Source organism: Larimichthys crocea, chromosome VII (genome assembly GCF_000972845.2).
Source record: "Larimichthys crocea isolate SSNF chromosome VII, L_crocea_2.0, whole genome shotgun sequence".
Lineage (NCBI taxonomy): Eukaryota > Metazoa > Chordata > Actinopteri > Sciaenidae > Larimichthys > Larimichthys crocea.
The window spans coordinates 6,521,440-6,535,906 of NC_040017.1; the positions used below are offsets into that span (position 1 = coordinate 6,521,440).

The 14,467-nt window shown below is 39.9% G+C and overlaps 1 protein-coding gene across 1 annotated transcript in view; it reads left to right on the top strand.

Moving 5' to 3' along the window:
• The window catches only part of LOC104919397 (calsyntenin-2), a 238,843-nt gene that overhangs the window by 145,058 nt on the left and 79,318 nt on the right, over positions 1–14,467 (top strand). The window contains exon 4 of the mRNA XM_010731408.3: positions 10,046–10,254. Coding sequence (XP_010729710.3) covers positions 10,046–10,254 — 209 coding nt within the window. The remainder of the gene's footprint in view (positions 1–10,045; positions 10,255–14,467) is intronic.

Sequence of the window (14,467 nt, forward strand, 5' to 3'; positions counted from 1 at the left end):
AGCCTCGGTGAAAGTTGTAAATCAATAGAACGTAACTTGTATTTACTGTATGCTGTTTGCTGTGTTACAAGTGTGTGTGTGTGCCTCTGTGTGTACAAGGAAGAAAAAGAGTGATGGATCTGAACTACTGTTTCCATGCTGTTTATCATGTTTTATATCCCTTTTTAAGTACCCAGGCATTGTGTTATGTCACACTATTACTTTCTATCGACATAACTCACTGCCCCGCTGTGACGCAGACCTAGTTTTTCTTTTTTTTCCTCACGCAGGCAGGCCAATGCTTGAGGGGGTAGTGAATTTCGGGGACACTTTAAATGGCCTGTCCTTTCTCTGGCAACCCTCAAAGGATGAGGTTGACCTTTCACCGCACCGCTTCGCTTGCACACTCCGATTTAGAAAGAAACTAACAGGGAAGTCTGGAAATCTCCGCCCAAGGCTGTGCTCAAATTACACATGACATGCCAACAGCAGAGAAGGAAAGCAGTCAAGAAAATTAGCAGCTAAAGAGGACAGGGGAGAGGATCAGGAGTGACACGGGATGAGTTTAAACTTCACTCCATCCTCTATTCTTCCCTCCTCTGCTTACCACTGGCTGCTGGCCTACTTTTTTTTTTCCTGACTGGTTACAGCTCAGCTGCCTCCTGCTGTCTGATTCTGTCCTTCTTTCTGTCAGTCCTTCTGTTACAGACTCTGGTGTTTGAATATTTCATCAGACTGCCTCTGCACTTGCACATGGTCAAACTTTGAATATATGCATCATCCTGCAAGGCCAGTAACAGTGTTAAATTCTTCCATTCTTGGTGACTTTGTCGGAAACAACGTACAGCTGACATCAACGGTTGACTTCTGAGTCAGAGCACCAAAAAAAAGTAAAACAGGCATACAGATTTACCACTTCTGAATCACATCGCTTCTCTCTGCCCTCTGAGACATTTTACTTGGCTGCCTGTGGAAGCGTTAGTCACTTGTCAGCAAAGTGCAAAGCTCGAATGAATTCACCTTAAACTCCTTGAGACTGTTTCTGCGCAGGTCAGCTTTAAATGAAACACAAATTAATCTAGAATCCTGGAGGGCTGACCTCCGCCATAATGAACAGTTTGTACTGGGCTGTGAAGTGTCCTCTGCCTTTGTCGTAAAGACGTAAATGTGACAAATGTCCATTTTGTGTGTTTTAACACAACAGTGATTTAGCCCAGACATTAATGAAAACATTTAATCTGTGTCAAGTAGTGCTGATCTTTTCATGAAAAATCATCATGGTGTTCACGAAATGCATTAACACATGACAACTACTGTAAACTCAGTCTTCATTAACAAAGTAAGAACTCTGTTGTCTGACAGATTCTGATGTTTTTAAAAGAGGACCATTAACATTTATGTGATTTTTTTTTTGTTTGTTTTTTGTGCTTTTGAATAAAAAAGAACAGTCAGTACAAACTCATGTTGTTGTTTATACTCACAGAACTTTAGTTTAATGGATTTTTCAAAGTCTCCAAAGATAGCAAATCTAAGAAATAAGACGATTACTCCAATAAGATGATTTTAACACCTCAAAGCTGCTTAAAGAGAAAAAAAAAAGATAATACAAGTAAATTGATGTTAAGGAGCAACAACTATTGGATTTATTTTTTCAACTCTTAAAATCAGAGAGAAATAAGCACAACTTTGTCTTTAATTCGCTGTAGTAACATATAGAAGGAACACTCTGGGGTGCTCTGGGATGTAGATGGTTAAAATAACTATGGTCATATTGTGTTTATGTTTTTATTATTTTAGCATGAGCCTTTTATATCTACAGAGGGAGCAGGTCCTCTTTCACAGAGTCTGCCATGTTGCACTGCCATATTTAGCCCAGGATGGACAAACCAAACACCGACTATAGATTGGGCATTTAGCATTTTTTTATATATATGTTTTATTTCCCTACATGCTTGGAACAGGAAGTGAGATGAGGGGATTACAATCAGCAACTAAATCCTACACACTACTCCTTTATGACCTAGTTTCGGGATTTGGTTTCAATGTCCAGATACCCACAGGGGGTTCACAAGTTAGATCTAAAGGATCACAAGATTACAAGGATAGGACATCAGACAAAAAAAGTATTATCTTTTATTATTTCTTTGCTTTTTTTGTGAAATGCTGTATAGTCTTACCTCTTTATACCTCTAAAGAATAATTGGGGGAATTCATTTTCAGTTGAATTGCTCACAATTTTCCACTCAAGGGGCCACAAGTATAAATTGCTGAAAAAAAAAGGGTTAGGAGCCACTGTTTTAGAGTAACCTCAGTACCAAACAGATCTCTGAACCTTTAACCAGAAATCTCTAAACTAGTGTAGCCATAGCCGTTTGAGCAGTGAGCCTTTGGGGTAGGTGAAGTTGAAAAACAACCATAGCACAGCCTCACTAATTAGCATGTCTAGTCTCAAGACTAGAAGTTTCTCTATACTGTTTGTACCTTGCCATCCCCCACACACACACCTTGTTTTGTGCAAGTTTATACTGTTGCTATGGAGTACTTAGGCATAGGGGACGTCTCACTGCCTTACAAAGCCTGTCATATTCATAATCCTTTCCTAGACACACACCTACCTGCAACACATGTATTTAACACCAGTCCAGGAGTTAGGCTCCTGGAGGCTGTTGGGGTGGGAGTAATGCATTCATCACAGGGTTAGGAGCCCCTGAGGTTGTGTGTGTGTGTAATACAAATGCATGTGTTTGAGAGGAAATGTAGATGCAATCTAGGCACACAGACGTTTTCCCTGTATCCACAAAACTGCACATTCGCACACATGCTCAGTGCCCGGCAGTTGTTATTAAAGTCGTCATTAGTGAATCTTAGAGGCCTCTATGTCCTAACCTTGCTGCAGTTTGGAGAGGCTAATTATCTCACAGAACAGCGAACTGAAGGACAGCCATGCACACACACACACTTACAAATCCCAAATGCTGAGTCAAATTCACACTGATATACCTAAATTTACATATAAATAAGACAGATACTGTAGCTAGGGATAGATAGGCTGATTTTGCATTTCATCCCAAACAACTTTCACACAAACATGCAAACAAAAACACACACGCATAGACAGCCACCAGAAAAAAAAAAAAAAACGTGCTAGATATTAACCAAAATAAAAAGTCACTTTCTTCTGAGTGAAGAAGTGGGCCAAGAGCTGTGCCTTGTTAGCATAATCTTTCATGATAAATTCCTGCAGCAAGAAGACCAGGGGACTCCACACAGATAGTGCAGCTCTGTCAATGTGTCGCTGCTTTATTCTACCAAGAATCTTAACTTCACGCTTGTCACACTTGATGCTAATATGAGTGAAACCTCATTCTGTCAAAACCTGTTAGTTGACGTGATTATTATTCCTGCCAAGTAAAAAAAAAAAAAAAAATCCAGTATAGGAATATGTTGTTTATCTTCTGCTAACATAATGTAATAGGAGAATATAGTCTTGGTGTTTCAATTATGAATATGCACCACCAGGAACTGCACCATCTGTGCTTGTCTGCTTTAGTTAGCAGAAGAAAGAAAGTGACACCCGCTCCCATCCCAGATTCAAATTCACGACGAGGCGTCGCATCATGTCACTTGGAAGTTTCTCAGCAGAGTCGAGCAAATGGACATTTAATTATTTACTTGTGCGCAAATGCTCTTAAAGGTCATGTGATTATTTCTCAGAGATCTTAAGTGCATTTGAGATAATAGCTTCAGCTCCTTTGTTTGACTTCCTCTATATTTCTCTGTTCTGTGGCATTACGGTCTGAGCCGTCCATCCATCATTGATTTGATACTATGATATCATAAGAATGTGTAGTAAGCCTGATCCAGGCATGGAGCTAAACAATGAACTGGATTACCATACGATATAATCACCTTGTATTGATATTACACAAGCCCCCTGTCTAGATCTGTGCTGACGCCTGCGGGTGCTAGTCGATGTGGAAGTGGGATTTCCTTGCATATTGATGAGATTACCATCCTGTGTAACCCTGTGCATTTGATCCCATTGGTGTAGTTAAGATTGTTTATTTCCATTCTAGTCATACACAAGGAAATTGATGATTCAACCTCTAGGCTAATTCTTGACAAAGATTAATTGAGTCCTTTGTGTTGGGTGTGCAGGTGTGTGCGTGTGTGTACGGGAGATGTTCAATAATGACTCTGTTTCAGTGGTTGTGTTTAGTTGAGTGTTGATAAATAATGAGTGTGGATGAATATGTAATACGATGGGAACAATACTAACTTGGAATTAACATGCATCACCTGGCTTTATCGTGCAGCTGGAATCTGATCGTCTCTGCATATTATTTAGCTGCATCGAAATCACACCTGGCACTGAAAATACGTCTCCAGCGGTTGCCATGCACTTCATTTTCTAATGAGATTTATTTACATCCTTGAGAAGTGACTGCACACATCTTCTCAGTCCTTTTTATTAGATAAAAGACATTTTGTTTTATGTATGTAAACACTCTTTATGATGTATGGGAACTGGAAAAAAGTGATTGGTTATGCATGGCTTTGCAAACAAGTGAAAAGACATCTGCAGTCAGATCAAGTCATCTGTGATGACATGGGTCATAAGTTTGTTTTTGTTTTGTTTTGTTTTGTTTTTTTGCTTTCATGTTAGCCAAAATCCTGGCTACAGTAAATAATTAAGCATGTATCAGCATTTTAACATCATTAAATATATATTTTTTTACAGTTTAGCAAGTTCCTAAGATAAAAAAAGGAATAAAAATAACCCTTCCCATTGCTGTGTCCCTCTCTAACTCACCTGGTTGCAGCAGATGGCCACCCACCAATAAGGTGGGTTCTGCTCGAGGATTCTGCCTGTTAAAATGAAGATTTTCCTCGCCACTATCACCAAGTGCTTGCTTATGGTGGGAATTGTTGAGTCTCTGTAAATAATTTTATATGAGTATGATTTACACCTGCTCTAGATGTAAATTGTCATGAGATAATTTCTAAGTTCATCAGATCAAGTGGGTATCTTTTAGTGTGACATTTTTTTAGAGAGCTTCAGATAAATATTGCAATATATTTTTTTCTGTGTATGATTGTGGATTTTGTCTCCCATCACTTAAATTTGAAGGCGAGATTGTGGATTTTGTCTCCCATCACTTAAATTTGAAGGCGAGATTAAGTAGTTACTTTACCCCAAACTGTGTCGTTCTGATGCTTAAACTGAACCAAACCAAACAAACCAAACAAACTAAATCTTCACCGTAGCTGTGTATAATCAGTTTAACATCGTTTTGTTTTTTCAATGGGAAAAAAAGGCAAATGAAATGAAAATGAATCTCTTAAACTTAATTTGCTGCTAATGTCATATAATTATGTATAATTCTATGGTTTAGCAATAAAGTGTAGGGAATCATACTGCAGGTTTGAGTCTCTGCTGGCAGCGACGACCTGTGACAGCTGCCTCACACTGAAGTGTAGCACACTGCTGTGTGCTGTTGCAGAGAAACTACTGCATGTTTTTCAAAAACAGTTTGAAGGCGTGATGCCTTACACTGTTTCATGTTGTACGGCAATGGCAATGAAGAAAACTTTGGTTCAGTTGATACAACAAATCATTTATTATGTCAATAGTGGATATTAAACTCGTAATTTAGTTGTTAGTATCTATGCAGACCCCCCACTGGGAATCACCTAAGCTTCACAGGTGGTTGCAAGGCCTTCTTGATCTTAAAGGTTATACATTTCTGTGAAGAAAACTAGTTTGGATTATTATTTGACATCTAAACTTAAAAAGAATCTCACAGGAGTAGTATGCAGTTAAAAAAATAAAAAGTCTGGTGCCCCAGTAGCTGACCTGGTGGAACATTCGTCAGGGGTTCATTTCCAACCTTTGGTTCTTTGCCTTCACGAGAAAAAAACACTGAATCTTTCATAAAATAACTCTATTAATTTATGATGGTGAGATATGAATGCAACGCAAACTGAGGAATCAAATGTTTGGATAGAAGTTATCAGTCGTGTCACAGTGTTTAGACCTATATACCGATGTTGATCCGGCACACACTGTGTCAAGACAGTCAGCTTGTGTTTTGGTTGCATTTAAAATTGGAGTTGGTTCTGTTTTAACAGCTATCTGATCACACAGTCTGTATTTCAGCAAGAGAAAATGGGGTCAGAGATTTGATTCCCTCATTCACAGGGGTGATGTAGCTTGTTTAACCTTTGACTTCCAAGTAGCCATCTCTGCGGTTGTGGTTTTCATCCATTTTGTTTAGTGGTGTTGTGATCATACTCGCACCCATGGGGTCACTTACTCCCCTGCTGTCTTTCTGTGTACCTCTGAGTCATTGTGAACTTCCTGCTTATGAGTTGAGGCCTGTCACAGGGAGGAATGGTGGCCATGGGCTCGGTTTGGCAATGTTCCAGCAACATGAAAACACACAAACACACACACTGATAGACACACAAACATCCAAGCTCTAGAGAGAAAGGCGTCTGTTTCAACCAGATGTGAGCCATCAGCAGAGAAACACACACTCACATGCATACTCACAATGAGGCATATTTATAATTATTGCATTTAGTTATATATCATACACACACACACACACACACACAGCAGTCCCTCCATACAAGTCCCAGAGGAGTGGAACATATGTTTGCTCCCTCACCACTGGGGAGTGGGCGCCGCAGGGGGGTAATGTTTATGAGGGAGCATCATTAATATGACAAAACAAGGCTGGTTGAGGGATTTACTGCACACACTGGTGCTGGTGCTGCCATCATCTGTCAGTGCTTCTTATCACCATCTTTGCTGCTTTTAGCGTCGCCGTTAACGTCGCACCAACGTTAAAGCCCGGTGATTACTCACTGTCATGTATGGCTTCATGTGTGTTTTCTGTTTCTGTGGCTAGATCCTTAAGAGCTGTTTTTCCTCCTTAATGGACCCCTTTTTAATCATTTGTTCTGTTATATAAAAGATCAAAACAAAACAAAACAACTGATAAACGCTACAATTAACCCAAACAGTGAATGCAATAACTGCAGACAGTTTATGTAAAATTACCAGGTTCAATAAAAATCAAGCTGGTTATTCAGTGTGAATATTGTATTAGAGTTTCCCTGGTATTTTTGTACAATTCATGACAATTTTTCATAGAAATGAGTGAAATATGAGATATAGGTCAACACTATATTTAAAAAAAAAAGGTTTTCTTATGTGTCTAGTGGGGGTTTGGGACCTCTATGTTGGAAGAACCTGAAAACCTTCTTAAGCAGCTTCTTACTATGAGAAGCTGATTCTTGAAGACTCGGTTTTCTCCCAGAGCTAGAACAGTTTTTTAAAGATTTTTTGGGGGGGCTTTTTATGCCTTTGATGATAGAACAGCTGAAGATAGACAAGAAGCAGGGGGCAGAGAGAGAGGGAGTGACATGCAGTAAATGGCCGTCTGATGCAGGATTCGAATCGGGGCCAGCTGCAGCGAGGACTGTAGCCTCCACACACGGGGCGGCTGCTTAAACCACTACGCTACCAACCGCCCCAGCTAGAACAGTTTTGATTATTGCGTCTGAGAAATTTCTATGGAGTCACCTTTTGAAAAAGATCTCTGATGGTGCAGCAAAAGTTACCCACAGACTTACCTTCTCTAACAATTTTGCCTACAAAACAAAAGTGCAAGAAAGTTAGTTTTTTTGGAGTGATGCTTAATTTTGAAGTGTGAACCCATTGGTTCAACAGTTTTGACGTGTGTAGGAAGACAGGTGGAATAAATATTATGGTTTAATACAGGGCCATCGCTGTCTCCACCTCATTATAAATTTGGATATTTGGTGCACATGTCATTTGTTACCTTACTTTTTGATTCAATATACTGTATGAGGAGCTCATTTTAAATACCTAATGGCCAAATTCTGCTGGACACGATTGCGATGGCGGAGCTAATTGTGGGCGTTCCAATCCCTACCGTCCTGCAGCAGTTAGTTTCTGAAGCATCCCAGAAGCGTCTCTCTGCTTGGTTCCGCTTGCAGCTGTTCTATTTTTGATGTACACCGTGAGCACCCCGCGTCAATCTACACAGAACAGCTCGGGCTGGCTGGAAGTCAGGCACAGAAACAACATAGAGAATCCGGGTTGATTTTCAAAATAAAACACCTCAAGCAAAATGCCGATCATTAAAACAGCCGAAAGGAAAACAAATTAACTATGTAAAATATTTATATATTTAGAAGCTTATAAACCAGGAAAATTACTACTTTTGAATGCTTTTGAATTTGCGTGGAGAACAAACCAAAACAGCGTTGTGGCTGCACTGTGACGGAGATCTGCCCAGTGGGGTTTTGGTGGGCAGTCTCATTTATGTATAATATTTCATATTTCAGAGGTTGATTGTATGTTCTATATGTAAAATGTTAATCTTCAAAGTAAAGAGTAACTAGCTGTGATGAAATAGTACAATCAATTGTGAAATACAATCACATAGTAGTTTAAAGTAGGATTAGATGGAAATACTGAAGTTTAGTACAATCTGTACTTGACAATAGTAAACTTTCTGTCCCTCATTTATTTTTCCCTTCTTTATTTTCTATGAAACAATTTAACTGTGCATCTGTTTGTGTGGAGAAACAGGCTCCCACAGTATGTTTATGTGCTGGTGAAAGAGAGAGATAAGACCGTGAGAAAATCTATTCTGCTTGGGTTTGGCCTCCCCACTGTCTCTCTCTTTGTTGTCCACTCTCCATCTCCAGCAGACTGCATGTCGGCGAGATATTTACAACTTCTTTTAATGGGATAATTTCACTGTCATTACCCACCAGCTAATCCTATAAACCTCTAAATAAATAATACATACTCATCTCTCCCCTTTTGTCTTATTGTCGCAAAGCATTATTTCATATTTTGCTATTTGAAGCTCAAGACTGTATTATCCAGCCTCATCGTCATCCATCACCTGTTGTCAGTCAATAAATCGAAGGATTGATTATGCAATCTGTTGCCTTCTCGCCACTGGAGAGTATTGATGAAGACGTTTTAAAGTGATGAATGATGGGGTTTTTGTCATCATTGTGTGACTTAACATGAGTTATTGCTGATGGATCACTTATGGAATGATTAATTGGTGCAGTTTAGTGCATTTGGAGAAAGGTGCATTGTTTGCATAATTTGGTAGATGATGAAATCCAGGGGATTATTTTGCCATAGCACACACAATCGAAGCAATCCATGGGGTCAGGTCAGGAAGTGTATTACACAAAGCACAGTGTTACTATTGGTTTCTAAACTAATTCATCACCGACAGTGAACTCTGCCCTCAACTATCCAAGCTGAACTCATCGCTGCAGTATAGGTGTTCGAAGATTACTCCTTACTGCAATAACTTTTGAACAAGGCACACAGTCTATTATAAGAAATGATTACACTCCTACCCCTGTGTATGTGGACATCAAAGATGCATTGAACCTTATAAATCATTTGAGGTTGCACTGATTAGGGACAACACAGAATCATAAATACAGCCATAACATATTCATTATTCTAATGATTTATTTCTTATAAAACACAAAGTTCAACCGAGGCTGATGGGAATCTCTTTAGTTTTGCAGGTGTTCATGAACCAAAGTAATGGACAAATTAAAATTTTGACCTGTTGACAATGCTAGATGAAAAGTTAAGAGATCAGGATGGAAGAAGTAGAAATCCTGGTGCCAAAGGCATCAGGATTCATTTTCAGTGGACCATGAATGACTGTATAAAATTCTTTGCAAATCCAACTAATTTTTGTTGAGATATTTCAGTCTAAACCAAAGTGGTGGACTGACATTGCCGTCCCTAGAGCCACACACCTAGCAAGGCTCTTCCTGTATGCTGAAAGAGTTGAAATGGTTAATTATAATTTGTTTGAAATATTGAAATATTAAGTGTAATCTAAATTATTTCTTAGTCCCCTCATGCACAAAGAAAAAAAAGGATCAACAGTTTTAAATGCAGATATACTCTATGCAGATGATACACTTTACTATACTAATCTCCACTTTCCTCCCCTCTGTTGCCCCCTTCTGTCTGCAGGGCGGTGGTACACATTCAGGTGAACGATGTGAATGAGTTTGCCCCAGTGTTTCGGGAGCCCCAGTACAGAGCTGCAGTCACAGAGGGAAAGATTTACGACAGCATCCTGCAGGTGGAGGCCACGGACCAGGACTGCTCCCCTCAATACAGCCAGATCTGTAACTACCAGATCACCACCACCAGCACACCCTTTGCTATTGATCGCAACGGTGAGTAGACGAGTATAAAAAAAATATGTTCCCCCTCAGGGATTTTGTATAAACAGTACTTGCCACAAAGAATTGTAGAAGAGTAGGTAATATTCAGTGCATTTCGAGTTTTATTTTGTGGTGGAGTGCTGTTATTTCTTTGGTGTACCCACTTTCCATTCAACCTGATGCATCTACAGCACTTCTGCCTCAGTTATTTCAGTGATTTCCCACACGTCCAAGCACATCTTCGAAATCAGCTTTGAAGTTTTTCTCTCTCTGTTCGCTCTCCGTCTTATTTAAAGGATAGCCAAAAACATATTTCTCTCATAACAGTGAAAAATCACATAGGCACACTTGTACACTCTACAGCCACAAGGAGATAGACACACAAATGCTCACTACACAGCCTGTACATGCATACACTCTGGCAGCAAAACTTAATACTCTGACAGATGTGTTCTTTGCTCTTTCCAAGGACAAAGTCAAGCGTTGCCCAGAGAGCCATCAGTCTCTACAAATCAGATCACAGACGCCTGCACACACAAACATGAAAAACACACGTTGACAAAGATAAATGTTAAGAAACATCTTTGGATACTCACAAACTTACATGGTTTTTCTGAGTTACCACATACACTTTGGCTCTACAGCATGACAATAAATATTATGTTATCACTTTCTCTCTCACACACACACAGACATAAGTGTGTTTGTGTATTTGTGTCTGTGTGTGTGAGAGAGAAATCCCCACAGAAATCTGTTGAATGTTTTCCATTTTTATGCCTACTGATCTTTTGGACCTTACCTGAATGCTCCTATTATTACTATTTTCACATCCATATTCTTAAATAGACTTTAGTTTAGTCTTTTTAGCTTTATCACCCTTGTTGGGTAGGTTCCACACAAAGTCAAGGAGAATCCTTGAGTGCATACTGTAGATTCAGACACAACAAGCTTTTCTAAAAAGATCTGCTCACTATACTTTTTTTTAGTATAGTGAGTCCTACTGTTGATGCAAGAGAGTTTTTGTTCCTGCAAACTGATGAGGTGTTGCAATAAAAAGGCTGAGAGGATGAGGTTAGGGCCACACTGTACTGTGAATGATAGAGAGGCTACAGCTCTCTGCTCTCTCTTCTCTCGCTCCATTTGAAGGGGTCTCCCTCAGCCATTGACCGCTGAGGAAAAGGCTTTGAGAGCCCTTGAACTCAAGAGTACCTGTGGGAGAGATAAAGAAGATGGAGGGAGGGAGGAAGGAAAGGAGGGGTTGGCTGTGAGGGAGTGAGAGTAAGTGCTTTCAGGGAGAGAAGTAGAAACTGTAGCAAGAACGAACTAAACAAAATTAAGTGGGCTGTATTCAATATATTTCTTATTGTCAGAAAAAACAGTATCACAGCGGCTCACATGATCCTTCATAATCATGAACAAGAATAGAGTCTAAAATAAACACCCAAGCAAAAATGGTGGTGTAAGGATTACTACCATATTCACAAACAGTTAGATGATACAATAATTCAATAACTTGGCTTACTATTTTACTGTTACCTTGGCCTGTAGGCTAAAGATGAACACTTATATCATTTGCCACTTGCTGCTAAGCGCTCAGTTTCATCGCACTTCTTGTCCAGTCCTGTGCAACCCAGATTCACAAAAAGTTATGACACTATCTAAATCTAACTAAAAACATAATTCATCATTAAAATGTTATTAGTGTAGAAGTTTGAATATCTTGTTTTTGTGCTGTATTCATTTGAATGCAGGTTGAATATGATTTGCAAATCACTGCATTTAGTGTTTTCCTTTACGTTTTACACAGCACCCAGCTTTTTTTGGAACTGGGGTTGTATTTGTTAGCCATGATGGTAGCTTGTACTGCAAAACAAACTCCATCAGCTTTCGTTTTGAACTTGCTAATCTTCTCTGTCCTGGTAGCATCACAGTGGCATTTGCTATCACTGCTAATTTTACTCCGTACTCTAAAGCACTGGTTCCCAAAGTGGGGGTCGAGACCCGCCAGGGGTCGCGAGACAGCAAGGGTCAGCAATGTCATCTGACATTTGGGGATTGTGGGGGTCGCAAATCACTGGTGCCGTTTGGGAACCCCTGCTCTAAAGTACTCCAGTACTCATGCCCATCCCTACTATGAAACTATGTATTTATTAAGAATAACAGACTAACAGTGTTTTTTGTTAACAAGAATAATACAGAATAATGCACTGTCTTTTAAACAAAGACCAGAAGGGCTATGGTATGCTCTGTAGTGAAATTATGAAGGGATGGTAGGGGGAACTCACAAAACAGATGTTTTGATTTGTTTGTCTGTGTGTTTACATGTACTTAATAGACAGGCAATTCAAAAGTGAGATGAAGGGTAAAGTAGTCATTTACTAGCTGGCCACTCTTGCCCAGTCGCAGCACGCACAGCCTGCTGACACGGATAAGTTGAAGTAATTGAAGGAGCAGGGATGGGAACCTCCGTCATGCAGTAAGGTGCAAGTGTGTAGGTGTGCGTGCATACAGAAAAGAGACAGGGCAGCACAACAGACGAGGCAGCAAAGAGTGAAATGGGATGAGGCTGCAAAACAGTGAAACAATGATGCGCGGTGAAAGGAAAAGGGAAGGTTGGAAAGGGGAGAGCGAGGAGGCAAGGAATTCTAAACAAGATGAGGGGGAGACTGAGAATGAGTGAGGGGGAGGATGGGAAGGCGAACAATGCCGTCCTCATATGAATTACACCTAATCCTCCCACTCACACACTCATGTTCAATCAACATTCAGCTCTTTCTGCGCCTCTCTTCCCACAATACAAAGCCTCAAGAAGCATCTGGGCTGTAAGTCGCAGGAGCTCACTCCAACTGGCAATAAGAGCCAGTAGTGTCTCTTTTCTTGCGCTCTCAGTCAGGGTGCACCCTCCATGCATGTATAGCATTGTCATCCGTCTGTAGTGAAAGACTCATCAAATATTAACCAACACATTAGGAGCACAAGAACTCCCTTCATGCACTCTGCTCATGAGTAAAAGACGCTGGCCTGGTAAATGGGTCGCGGTTACCAACAAGGCAGGAGACTCTCAGTCACTACATGTGGTCTGGATGCTGATTGTACTGTAGAGACGAGTGGGTTATTTGTTTCTTTTAAGGTAGGCAGCATTACAATACAGAGTCGCTTCCACGTTAATGTTGATACATTAGTGTGTGTATATACAGACTATCTCTTACAAATCTGCCAGATTGCTTTTATAACACAAAATAGGAAGTGGGTAGATGAAAATAAAATTTAAAAAAAAGACTTGCAATCTGACTTTGGCAGCAATGAGTCATGACTTCTACCTTGACCCAAACCTAAAGCCAGCAGATTATTCAGAGTAAAACCAGATATCTAGGCCAGTGTTCTTAACTTAATGGGATGATTTTTGTTTTTTGTTTTTCTCCTTAAGATACATTTTTTTGGCCTTTTCAAGCTTTATTTGACAGTGTGAATGCTTAGCTCCTAAAAACTGATGAGATGGCAGCCAATGCCATCCATCAGTGTATCAGTGTGTGTGAATGGGTAAATGAGATATGTAGTGTAAAAGAGCTTTGACTGGTTGAAAGGCGCTATATAAGTACAGTCCATTTACATTCTGTTAGTCCACTGAATTAGCATCACACTCCTACAACATTTGTCAAACTCAAGATGGACAGTTTAAAAAGGATAGATAAAACTAGATGCAGATATTTTTTATTACACACATTCTTCCTTGCTTCTTCTTCTTTCCTTGTCAAAACCTGTCAACTAAATGACCCACAATACTCAAGCACCAACAGTAAGTCCAATGCTAATAGCTTCCATTGGTAGCCTTGAGCCGCTGGCCTCCAGCAGAGATGTGGAGCACACTTCTTTTCAACTACACACCCCCAGATTATTTCCCTTTACACGCAACCGTGGTCTTAATTTTGAAAAACATTAGCACTAATCAATCCAGTAGTGGGAGATAGAGGCTACCTGTCATCCCAACCATGATCTCATTTGTTACAGTGATTATATTAAGGCATCACAGTTAATTTGACAATGATATATAATGACGCTCTGGAATTAAAATTAAATACCCATTACTCTTATAAGCAAACACACACACACACACACACGCATAGGCAGCAGTGCACAAGCAATCCGTGTTATCTAATAAGTCATAAACGTCACAAAGACAAACAAGACTACACAGTAGATGGTTAGTTGAGTGAAGCTGCTCTTA